Below are 13,604 nucleotides of genomic sequence, written 5' to 3'. Positions count from 1 at the left end.
TCTCTCTCTCTCTCTCTCTCTCTCTCTCTCTCTCTCTCTCTCTCTCTCTCTCTCCCCCCTCTCTCTCCCTCTCCTTCTCTCTGTTTCTCTTTCTCTTTCTCTCTCTTGTCGGTAACGCAGGGTGGAGTCAGTCACGATCAGAAAACTGACGTAAGCATCTCGTTCCTCTTTAGCTTGTTCTTCTTCCTGTAATTCCATCTCGTTCTTGTACGGTATGTTTCGAGGTGAGACGACGTTTGCCTCGAAACACTCGAGCCCGCAGCGTTTCGCTGCTTGACTTCCGCGCTGATTACTTGAAAATTGTGGAAGGTATTCTGCGCTATATAATATTGAAGGAGGAAACTATAGAGGTTATTGTGAACCTGCGAGGGACGCCTGTATGTTTTGCGAAACATTCTCTGACGAATGAGCGAGAGACGTAGTTGTTTTCTACGGTGTAGTAATGATGCGCTCATTACAGCTATCCTCTTCTTTTCGAATCCAATTCTCGATACATAACTCGCTCTAAAAAGAGACTCTCTGATAAAAGCATGAATGATTTATCATTGTACTATGCAACGGATAAAATTATCTCGAACCAGATGGAAATACAGTACGATAATATACAGTTTAGAATACGAATTGTATTTGATTATATTGCTTAAAAAGTGTACAAAATTTAAAATATCAATTTTATATATAAAAAAAAAATTAAACAAAAAGAACTTTATTTATACAATTACTTAAAACAGTAAATTCCAAATAAGAATATTAATAGAATTATATATGTCTCAGTTTTCAAGATATTTATTTACTGACATACGATGATGTAATATATTATATATAATTTAATCTAAATGTTTTATCTTTTTTCTTTATTAAAAAGTAAATGATATTATTAAAGAAAGTAAAAATAGTTTCTTTTGGCGATCTTCACGCGAATCGGTCCACGACATTGATGACAGATCGGTGTTACCGATCATACGATGAAATGCGAGTCTATGGCATAACCCGGCGGCGTCATTGTCACGTGCATATGATGAAGCGGCACCGGACTGTGAACCCGAAGACGGGACCTCGAAGAAATTAGGCAGGACCGCGCGAAAGGGAACCGAATCAATGGGTCATTAGAGAGAAAATGAATTAATTACTGTTCGTGTAAACGACAAGCAAGGAATTTCGCCGTTGGTTATTAATCGCGCCGACTGGCGAAGGCTCTAACGGTCCACGCACGCGCCTTTTCCTTGGAGATGTTCCGAGTCCACCTTACACACCTCTTTCTCCTGTCCCATGTCAATGAATCTTGTGGCGAGATGCATTGTCGTGTGTCCAAATCAAATCTATTCTTAATCTGTTACGAGTGAATCTTTGTCTTACTTATTGCAAGCAAGCAAGGAAAATTCAAATTTGTTTCCCCTCTTCTATTTGTCACAAATCGATACGATATTCCCTACGATATATCACATGGTATCTACGGATAATCGATTTATATCGACTCTTCGAATTCTTCATAGAATCAGGTTTATCATCATCATTCTGACGTTGCTCTTCCCACCAAAGATACTTTGTTCTTTTTTCCTAGAGAATTATTATGCTTTTTTTATCTCTTTTTCTTTCCTGGGTATTTCGTGGATTTGTGTGGCAAGAAAGATAAACGCGTCGCGGGATACAATGGGACCTGTCATCGTGTTCGGTATTCATGCCTGCACGTAATCTCGATATTCTTCGCGCTCGTTAGTTTCTGAAACGAGCTTTAACGGAGCGATCCATGATCCAGTAGAAAAAGGGAATCGATCGATTGAACGATCGGCTTGGCGTGATGATTATTATCGCGATGTAAATCTTCATGGAGAATTACCTTTTTGTTTATTTGCAACAAGTTATATTCTTGTTCATAGAAATTTTTATTTTTCGTTTTAATAAAAATACTTAGAATAGCTTTCCAGAAATGGAAAGAAACTGGTTTATTTACAGTAGATTAAATTATAAATTATATATTTCAGTTTGTTTGCAAGCAGCAAACAATGTGTTAAGCAATTGATATATCATTGTTCTATCTTTGCGCTCCTATCTTGTATGATCCTCGTAAATGGATATTAATCGCGATATCTTTGTGATCATGCGATCCCTGATCGCACTTCCTGTGCCACCCAGAGATCTGCAGGGATTAAGATCAACGTCACCTGACCTGTCGTCGAGCGCCGGAAGAGGAAGCCGTCGTTATGAAAAAAGGTCTTCTTTGTCATTCACTCGCAAACATGTGTGTGTTATGCTATTAAAATAGGGAACATGTGAATTCCAGGAGAAAATGTGTGCGAAGGGGCGTATCGTCGTCAACTTCAATCAGTTTCTTTAGAATTGAAAATATCGATCAAGAGTCCATAAAGAATTTTAACAAATGCATGTGATGTCATATCTCAGAAAAATTCAACAAAAAAATTCTCATATAATCTATGAATACGTATAACCTAAGAATACGAAAATAGTTCCTCTACAATATTCGAAAGTTTTTGGAACAAATAGAAGAAATGTTAAATTATAGGTGATTAAATTCTTTTTTGTTTAAAATAATGAAATCAAATTTTATACAATTAGATCTAAGAGTATATACACTATACAATATATATATATATATATATATATATTTATGATCCAATTATTTTTTTAATTATTTAATCATTTTCCAGCAGGTAAAAAATTATTTTGGATACACGATTGAATATACTGAAAGAATAATTTTGTTAAAAGATTTGTTATGGATGAAGATTTGCTAGAATATTTTGCTGCGGATATTATTAGATCTGAAAATAACTCTATTGAATCATAAAAATAATTTCATTGGAAGCTTAAATTGCTATAATATCAATATTTTTTACAGTTTATTCATCATTTTTTAGTGTCTAATATAATTATTTTGATGGTCCAACAAAATTATTGTCAGATATTCATTGTCTGTATCCAGCAAAATTTTATATTTTTTAGCAAAATTTTTCCGTATAGAATTCTGTTTAATTAATAGTCCAGGATTTTCACAGCCAGTCAGTGTATTTAAAATAAGAAATACGAAAAGTACTTTAATTGTAAATACAGTAAATGAACGAAAGAGAAAGAAAATGAAACTTAGAAATAATGTGGAACGTATCGAATTCTATTCTCTGTTCTTCCGTCACGCATTTGTTAAAATCGTGGTCTCTCTTTGTATTTCCTTCTTTCTTGACAACGTTCTTCAATCTCTCTCTCCTCTACCATTGCTCATGATCCTCCCTCGGGATCCAACAGGTGGTACGTTGCTTCGTAACCGTCTGCAGTGTCCCACACATTGTGCCCACGTAATCGTGTGCCTATGGGTGTACCCTATGGGTACCGCATGTAGGAAATACTTTGACCCTTCATCCGTTTCACGTTCTCTCCATATGTATTCGTACGTGATCTTCGTGAACTCAGCAGGTTCCTTAAGGAATTTTTTTTTACATGGCCGGGATCTTTTTTTTTTTATAATTTGAAAGTATTACACAAGTATAGTCTTTTATTAAGTTGTACAGTCACAAATTTTATAATGGGCTAAACTTGGAAAATTTACGCGCAATCCTTTATCTTTGAGCTTGTTATACACATTCTTAATTTATTATCTTCACTCCAAGAACGTTATCTAATTTTTTTTCAGTCCCGACGATCTATCTTCAGCGTCTGCTACTTACACGAAGTTAATGATGTTTCTTATATAGCCAACGGCTTGGTTGAATAATAAATAAGACTTAAAGAAATATTTGCCTTCACGGTGTTTCACTTCGGGCTGATGCTTAACGAGGTGGCCATCCACGAGTCACCCCTGCGCCTCGCGTTCGATAAATCGCGTTAGCGCGCGCATAAGTTTTAATAAAGCTCCTCTCGCATGCGTGACGTTCAACGCGATCGACGTCCGGTGAATTTATAATATTGACATGGCAGCTGCCCACGCAGCAGCCCGAAGCGGAATTCGATGGAGGAACAAAATTTAAGAGAGAAAAAGAGAGAGAAAGAGAGGAAAGAGGGAAAAGGAGATAGGACGAGAGTGAAGCGTGTACGCAATATGTAAATCCGAAAGGCGCAGAGAATCTTCGTGATCTCTCTCGTTCGGGAATTACGCGCGTGTTTCTCGGCGTGCGTGCCTTCGTTGAAGTTGAACAGGGATACAGTTCCGACCGGGCTAAATCAGTGTACGGACCGGAGAGCGGATGTTAGGCAACACGAGTGGCTGGCAGGTGCCACGATGTGGGTGTCGTTTTACGCCAAACTCGAGAGAAAATGTGCGGCCTTTCGTTTCCTTCGTATCACCCATCTCTCTCTATCATTCTTCTTAACACGCGAGAGAAATGGATGATTTGAGAAGACTTCGTAACGTAGAAAGTCCATCCGCTTATTTTATCCATGCGAGCGAGCGCGGAATTTGGTATGCTACTCTTCTAAATGATTCATATTCTAAATTATTGTGTTATTATTATTGTTTAATGCAGGATTTATTTTATCAGGAATCTGCTTATATAGGCTTTTTAAAAGGAGAAAATTAATAATTAATATAATATATTATTATTATGATTAATATATTAATATGAATTACAATTAAATCTTAGTAGATACATGATTGGGTCTTGTACATATAATTTTCTTTTAAACAATAATTTTTTTTATCTAAAAATTAGGAACATCTAAATAATAATCTCTATATCTAAATAATAATCTCTACTTTCCTTTTTTAATTACACAATTCTAAAAATACTTTCTAAAAATGTTAGAATATAAAAATTACTCAATAATTTTACGTACAACTTGGAACACAAACGATTCATTGAAAAAATATTTGACTGAATTAATGGGATTTCAGTTGAAAATGAACAAATTTTTTCTGATTAAGCTTACTTGTAATTGAGGTAATTGAAATTCTGATTGATACAATCTTCTAATTCATCCATTTTCAATCAGACATTTTTTTAAAATACATACAGTAAAGGAGGTATAAACTTACCTACAATAAAGAGTCGGAAAATCATCGTATATACTAAGAGTTAAATATGATTCTTTGATATATTATTCAGAATGATTGAGAGAATAGATTTCAATATCATAGATTGCAAGTTTCCTTTACTGTGAATAATACTGCGAATTTTCTATGGTTCAGAATCACATTCAGTCTTCGATTATAATATCAATCATCTTTTATATCTATTTATTATATCCATCGAGAATCGATGTTCTATAGAGGCTTCTCTACGTTCCTATTCTATGACAAAATTTACAATTTCCAATAGCACTTTGCATCCGACCGGTGGTGATAAACATGAAATCGCGAATCCACATAAGTTTACGACGCGACACATCGTCCTATGAATCGCACGAACGTCTTAGTGACGCGATGCAAAAATTGCGCGGGTGGCCGCGTATATGCGATTATCGACGTTCGTCCCTCGTTGAGTGAGATATCGGGCTCGCATTCGCGTATCTTTCCGTAAACGTGCTTTCACATACGATCAACGGCGGAACGATTGTCGAGTTGGCATAAAACGATTCTGGCTCGATGACGCGACGCTATGCGACGCAATGCAATGCAGTACGTTCGTAGAACGGCGTGGGATCTTCGTGGTTTGTCGACCTCGAATAGCCAGATCTCTCGGTCACCTTCTCTGCAGTGCAGTGGGGATGGACGGGACAAGGTGGAAAATTTCCACGATGCCATATGCATACGCGTGCGCGTAAGTCGAGAGTAATAGTTTTCTCATTGAAAGAAGCCGCGAAGGTGAACCTGACGTTTGTCTTATTAGAGGAAATATATTAATGTCGAGGCGCATTACGTCGTACGTCTGCATCAACCTGTCGTGTCCGGGGCTCCTCGCAGAGTCACGCGTATTTGTGACGGACGAACGTACGCACGCACGCACGCACGCACGCACGCACGCGTGATCGCACCTTAACGAGTATTATTCAATAATATTCAAATTTAATGAGTTCCTCGTAAACAACATTAATGAACCCTATGGAATCGGGCGGTGCCGTCGGACCGCTAATTAAAATATAATGAGACGCGTAATTATTGGGGATCGTAAAGCATTCGCGGATATAACCGATGCGCACGTAGGACGTTTGTATCTGCGTGATGGATCGTGGTACGCCTCGACTGATGTACGTACAAAAGGAATACCGGGCTCGAAGGAAGGAGAATATCGACGAAAATGACCGTACGATGAAGGATTGTCCAAATTAGAGGCGAGACGTGAGCAACTCGAACGATTTCTCGTCGAGCTTGTAATTTATATTCAAATTGGTGTTAAATTATCAATGCCGGCTAATTACATCGATGTTGCTATTACAAGGATTTGAATTAATACATAAGTGAGAGTGGTTGGACGAGAGTGTAATTGGCAGCTGCGGATGAACGGGTTTTAACTGGATGCGCATCGACTGAACGTCACGTTTGAGGAAAATATTATATGAAACACTAATGGATGCTGACAGTTATAATGATAAGCCGAACGAGTTGTGAAACACGTAAATTTAATTGAAAAATGAAATAGAAGAAACGCGGTAGTTGTATTTTATTATTTTTTATGCACTTGTCGCACACGAAAAGGATGATTTTGCTGAAGAATAAAAATTTAGGTAGATACAGATTTAAAAATAATTTTGTTAGACTATTAAAATAATTAAGTGAGAAATTCAAGTATGGGCAATACTGCAAAAATTTTATTAATCAGTTTGAAAGTCCTACACAATTCTTTTGATAGACGATAAAATTATTCTCAGGTCTGTCATTTCTAGTTAAATTTTTAGATACATTAGCAAAATCGTTCTTTTTGCATTAATATTAATTAGGATGTTAATTGTCCGCGAGACGATTAATTGATCATTGGAATCTTGATGAAATTGATCGTTATGTACGTTTTGACACACCCTATATATTTTTGTCAACGATAAAAGTTTTATGAATTATAATCACATAAATACAATTATTTTAATAATTATAACTGAATGTAAAGTATTTCAATTTTTATTGCACCAAAATTTTATTATTGTCAGCAACATAAGTTTTTATTGAAAAATTATTTAAAGTGTTGAGTCATTTGCGTGATTATCTATTTATCCATTTATCAATTCGATTCGATTTTTACATCGAAAAGATTCGCAGAAAAATCGCAAGAAATATCATCGAACGGTCATTCTAGATGATCGAACGATGATCGAGCAAACGGATCTGCTCACGATCCATTCGTGCGGCATAGAGCGATCCGTCAAGATCTCTGCGTGGTGGATGACAGCAGATCGCGTTGAAACAATGAGGCCTTAAGCTGTCGGAGCAGATGGGAAGAAAGGTGGCGAGGTAAGGGAAGTTCTCGCGAATGTACCTGTACAATATGCATGGCGTGGGCGCAGACTGCCTGTCCATGTCTCAACCTGCTGAAACCCGTTTCGCGATGAGGCCTGACGAGGCCCTGCATACGTTGAGCACGTACGTCGCGTCGGTTGCGTCGGCTTCCGAGGACGACGGGCTTGTCGGGCACGCCGACTCTGGGGAAGATGTAAGAGCGGTAAGGCCCAGGATTCGTGAGGATCGGCGTCCGAGCATGACGGCGGCATATAAACCAGGATTACGGGAGACACGCGGAGCCGTAATTCTCAAGGTCCGACGCCTCGCCACCGTGGGGTTCGCTGAAGCCTTGTCTCGGCGTTAAAACGCGCTTAAAACCGCCTTGTCTCCCCTCCTTCTCATATTTTTTTCCTCTTTTTCTTCCTCTGCTGCACCCAGTTCGAACCAGGGGCCAGAATTGTGCCCCGCAAACGAGATCTGATATCTGCGCATACCATCCGTACGGGAATCAACCTTCCGCGTGCCTTCAGCAACAGTGTTTCATTTTGTAGCGATTTGAGAGAGCCGCCACTTCACCAGCAGCGCGCATAACGCGTCTTGTTCCGATACTGAGATGCGTTAAAAATCGTGCATCACGCGATGTCTCCGGAGCTGACATCGCGAAAGTTTCGATCCCCGCATGAACGACTTCTCGCACACTTCTCTTATAATTTTTTTTATTTTGCACTTCGGAGTCTTTGTCGCCCGATATCAAAACACGCGACACGCAACGCCCAACACGACGGAGGTGGGCTCGAAGTACTCGGGATCAATGTCAAGCTCATCACAATGTATTCGTACTACAACTGCCGCTTCGTTTCTGTTCAAGAAATTACAATCTCACGAAAATCGTGACACGGCGACAGTTAAATGGGCTTCGGAGCGAGACTCAACCGAGTCTGGTCCTCGTGTCGCAGGGAATATATTTTGCTCGCACCGTGCCATTCTGGGACGCGTCTTTGTGCGATCTTTTTCCATGGCGCGCCGAAATTACGAGAGCTCGGAGGGGGCACCGGGGCCCGACGCGGGTGTTTTGACGGCCGCGGTTCATGATGAGGTCAGCCGGTCTCGCTTTCTCGAAAGGCGAGTCTCGTCGCGCTTCAACTCGCGAGAAACGGGCCTCGTCTTCCCGTGTCTCGCGGCGAACGGCGGTGATGGAGAGAAGAAGCGGGAGGACGCAGCCTTAAGCTCGTAATGACCCATCTCCGACAAATTACCACTCGAGTGGCATTGTGTGCGAGCCCCGGGCCGATGCACCTTCTTCTCTACCTCCTCCACCCATCCTCGCCCTTAGGTCGCGGACCCATTGACGCACGTTGCGTTTGATTTTAATGTCTACGTGTTGCACCGCGCCACGTTCCCACGTCGCCTGCGTTGTCATTACGTAACGATGCAATGGTGCTAATTTCTCCGAGGTGGAGTCTTGTGCGACATGTTGCTGCATCGCGTCTATCTACGTGATGTAACATGAGAGAATGTACCGTGGAGGAAGTAATTGGCGAAAAAAAGCTCGGTCCATCTAGACAAGCGGCTTCGTACATATTAATTAGACCGCAATTATTATTTCTTTCGTGCTTTTTTTCTCTGTTTTATTGAGAAATATAATGCAATAATAATAAATATGGAATAATAATAATAATAAATATAATGAGATAGAAAATATAGCTGCTTATGATATTGCTGAAGTGTAATGATTAGTTATTAATTTCTTATTCATAACGAGCTACAATAAAATTATCATAAAATATTAATAATGCGGAGAATTTATTAAACATAAAACTGATTTTCTGTGATACGGGCGATACATCGTTGAAAAAATTAGCAAGATGAGCACGAGCAGCATTTAAGAGAAAAATTTAAGTTCATGCAAAATTTTACGAGAAGGAAGAACACACGACTGGCGAACACTTTTGGGCGCCATATCCCACACGCTGCTTTGCATATCTAATGAGCGGTCACTTGTGTCGAAATTTATGGTAATCCATGCATCTTCTCGGTGAAATTAACGGCAATTTACCAACCGTAAACGAGATGCATGTTTCCGTCATCTGCATTCTTTCATTGTACAACCGTTTATTAATGAGATGTACCAATCGCGATTTCATATCGTCATTACATAAAAATCAATTTACATTTTTAAAAACCGTGAAATACATATATCACTTTTGTCGTAAAAATTCTCGTAATTATGTTTGATTCTAATAAAATATGATTTATTGACACGGACTAACTTATAGTTATATTTCAGTTTTAAGTGGATTCACACTGGAAAAAATATTCTGGTTACACCAATAAAAAGTACAAACAAAATGAATTCTGATTATATGGATCACATTTTTGATTATTGTAAATTAATTTCTGATTATCTCGACTGGAATATTTGATGATAGCTTTAATTATAAATGTCTAATTTTTGATGGAATTTGCCAGCATTCCGATTAATGCAATGAAACTTTTTTCCAGTATAAATAATTTCGCATTAAATGAATTCGCATTAAATGAGTGAGAGATTACTCATGATTTTATTGGAAAAACGTAAAAAAATTTTTATAAAACGCGGCTTACGTTGTACACGGATTGCAGTATATGCGGCGAGAAGGGTTAATTGAGAAATATTGACATGCACATCAGGATACAACGAGGAGCAACAAAAAGCGCGAGGAGTCCACTCGCACGATAAATACCATCGCGGCCGAGAAATTAGCCATAAAATCGGCGTCCTCGCCGCGTGCAGTGCTACACGCACGATGCCGGCCTTAAGTCACTTAATTCCGTTCGTAACTCACCTGTTTTCGCGTGTATCGCCCGAAATTTTAACTTATGCCGGCCATTATCCCACCACTATACTACGTAACCGTTCCGGGAGAATAATTGTCGCGCCTGCGGTAAGACGGGAGGCGCGGAAGCTGACAAAAATATTCGCCACGCGTGCTTTCGACTGATCGCGAAAGTTTTGTCCGATTTGGTATCGAATTAGCGAGAGTCACATGGTCAATAATCGATCAGCGGAGTGGAGAAGCGCTCGTTTGAAAAGAAAGAAAGAAAGAGAGGGGGAGAGGAGTAGACGTGATTTTTACGAGATTGCAAATAAACCGCGTCGTGAAGTTGCGGTACAAAAACGGAGAACGGAATACGGAGAATGGAATATGGAGAGGAAATTCCTCCGCAGAATTCTTTTTATCCTTTAACGTGGCGAAACAGACTCTCTCCAGGCATTTTACGTTCGTTATGAGGCTGACATTGTTATTTCGCGTAATTCACGAACCGCCCATAGTTCGCCGGGTCTCGATTGCAAGACAGGGGAGGTTTACTCTTCCCATCGTGGAGGATATCGACAGATTAGAAATGCATTTGGCGGAGTGACTAGAATGCGCCGGGTCGCGCCGGTGCATGTCGTGGTATGCGCGTTGCGCTCGCGCGAGGAAAATGCAGTTGAATCATCGACGGGCCACGCTCCGCCTCCATCGCTTGCCGAGCTTGCGAAACGCAATTTCAATGAACATTTTTTGATTTATTGCACTCCGGTGTCCCCGTCGCCGCACGGTTATCGCTGCATGCGAAATTCATGGTTTCATTGTGGGTGACTCGTTTCGTGAATTTTTTATTGGGAATGAATATATCGAATACGCGAAATGATATATATTTGCTGAATTTACCAGAATTGACGATTGCGCAATCTTATGTCATAGGAAGATAAATGATGTTGCGCTTGTAAGATAAGATTTTTCTGATATTTTTTTTATTTTGTATTATTATCAATATATACAACAATTACAATTATTGATATTTTATGTATTTTTAATATTTTTATGTATTTTATGTATTTTTGGTAAAATATCAATAAAGAATCATACCTCGTTTTCTTATTTTAAAAGTAACATAAAAAATTAAGTTTCCTAGAAAAGGAGGAAACTATTATTTAATTTGACAAAAAATTATTAATTAATCGAATAATATTATCAAAAGAACATATTCTTAACACAATCAGTTATTGATTTTTTCATTTTAGTTTTGCAACCTTTAAAAAATTATTTTTTTTAGTTATGACAATTTTAACAACAAGTTTATCTTAAAAAATTATTCTTTTTAAGTGACGATTTTTATGAAATTAAATTAGATCACTTTTTGATGATTGAGAATAATGTTTGCTTAACTCATTCATGTTGATAATGAAAATCACAATTTTTTCTTGTGTCGCTTTTGAAGAAAGAAAGTGACATATATATTTTTGTATAATCGGATTTTATTTGAAAACATGATTCTCTCTTGTAAATCAGAGAGAAATAAGATGAAAAATGAAATATTCAGAAGAACAGAAAGAATTCATTTTTTATAATTTATTTAAAATATAGGCCACAGATCGAATCATCTTAATTGCTGGATAATATGTAGGTAGCGGAACAAATTTTACCTAATACAGGCTCGACGTCGCTTCTTCTAAACAGGCTTCGAATTCTGCTGAATAAAAAATGAAAATGATATTCAGATTGGCAGTTTCACGTCATCTTCTTCGCCGTCTGGTCGCGGTCTCCGACGCCCACGCAATCTCTCGAGAGCGCGGGTTTACAGGTGCGGCCGGCAACCTGTATCTTCGGTGCGTACGTGCGTGCGTGAGCGTGCTTGAGCCGCACGAACGAACATTCTAAGGCACGCGTAGATTACGCACGCGTGATATACCCGAGGGTCTCGTTACATTTCGAGAAGTCGGGCGACGACGCCGTTTCGACTTTCACGTCGGAAACGCTTGACTAACAACACGTGAATGTCACGTGCTTAAAGTATGTACTGTAAGATATTCATTGTAAATGAAGTATCTTAGATGTAAAGCGAGATATATATGAGTAATAATCGATGGATAATATGAAGTCAGAAAGAAGGGCGCTAACAAATCGCCGATAATTTTAATTAGAGAATGTAGTTTATATATAGACTTTATATATAGATGCAAAAATTTAAATATACGTGGTACAACAGTATTAACTTTATTATACGATATATATATTATACGCTCCAAGAACTACAGAACCACTAAGAGAATAATCGAGTACCATAAAATCAAAATATAAAACGTTGCGGTTGAAAATGTTGCTGCAACATGTCGCGTGAAACTATCTTGAAATTTTTTATAATAATTTATAATAATAATGAAACTTTGCACACATTTCTTTTTTTAATTTTTTTCGCATCTCTGATGATAAAGGTATAAGTATGTCGCTCCACGCGCGATTCGTGTGGCGTCTGGCGACGGTGCCTAACGTGATTAAGTAACTACCAGCCGTAAAGCCGCGGCGGGATAATCTGTATGTGTCCGTGTATATATATGTATGTAAACGCATAAATTGCTGGATATTTAAGATAGCGTGGCATTATTCGGATAGCTCTGGTGATGGCCACGTGTAAGTTACTGCCGGGCCACCTAGGCGGACCACTGGCCACGCCTCGGCCCACCAAAACGGTCCTTTATAGCCACAAGCATGGACACAAAATGCACGTTTTATAGGGACTGCATGGCTGAAACGAGCGGATCGACGCGTGCGACCTATCACGCTCTATCGAGCTCGTCTTAGATTAAAAGGGAAATCGACGTGCCGTTCTATTTCCTCCCACTTCTAGACATGATAGACGCTTTTATGGAGACACGATGGTGGTCCACTATCTTCTCTTTCTCGATAGCATGATATCTTCCTTATTTTTTAGAACCAAGCGAGATGCTTGTCGTTAACTTCGTATTACTGACATCGACAAGGTATCTAGTAAAATAAGATGAACGATATGTGATGTCTGGATAAGTATATTTGTACTGCGCCACATCTAAATATTATAATTTAGATGAATCTTAATGTAACAGTAAAACGCAATAACATTTAAAACATTCCTATCATATATGAATCACATATTTGAGATTTTTATTACAGCTTAAATTGAAATTACAAATATCTTACAGTTTCACTGGTAAGATATTTATCTCTCCTAATTTTACTTAATTCAAATTTTACTTAATAACAAATAAATTGATTTTACATCGACATTGTAAGTTTACTGTTGTCAATGTAAATCAGAATTTAAAAAGAGACATCAGTAATTGAACGCATCTTACAGTCAGCGTAATTAAATCAAATTGTACAGATTTAAAATCTTAAAAATAAAAAATAAAAATAAACAATCTATACAAATGAGAAGTTCAATATAATATGTCCATAAAGCTTTGAAAGTTTATATTAACTAATTCTCGTTTGAGGTGAGTTGCTGG

General features: G+C 38.4%; 1 protein-coding gene across 1 annotated transcript in view; it reads left to right on the top strand.

Annotated features, from left to right (window-relative positions):
• Positions 1 to 8,630, top strand: part of LOC108689076 — a 16,753-nt gene extending 8,123 nt beyond the window's left edge. The window contains exon 2 of the mRNA XM_018195681.1: positions 7,876 to 8,630. Coding sequence (XP_018051170.1) covers positions 7,995 to 8,549 — 555 coding nt within the window. The 5' untranslated portion in view covers positions 7,876 to 7,994 and the 3' untranslated portion in view covers positions 8,550 to 8,630. The remainder of the gene's footprint in view (positions 1 to 7,875) is intronic.
• Positions 8,631 to 13,604: the final 4,974 nt, after the last annotated feature.

This window comes from Atta colombica, unplaced genomic scaffold (assembly GCF_001594045.1).
Source record: "Atta colombica isolate Treedump-2 unplaced genomic scaffold, Acol1.0 scaffold254, whole genome shotgun sequence".
NCBI classification, from domain to species: domain Eukaryota; kingdom Metazoa; phylum Arthropoda; class Insecta; order Hymenoptera; family Formicidae; genus Atta; species Atta colombica.
Note: the sequence above shows the minus strand (reverse complement) of the source record. Positions and strands in the feature narration are given on the sequence as shown.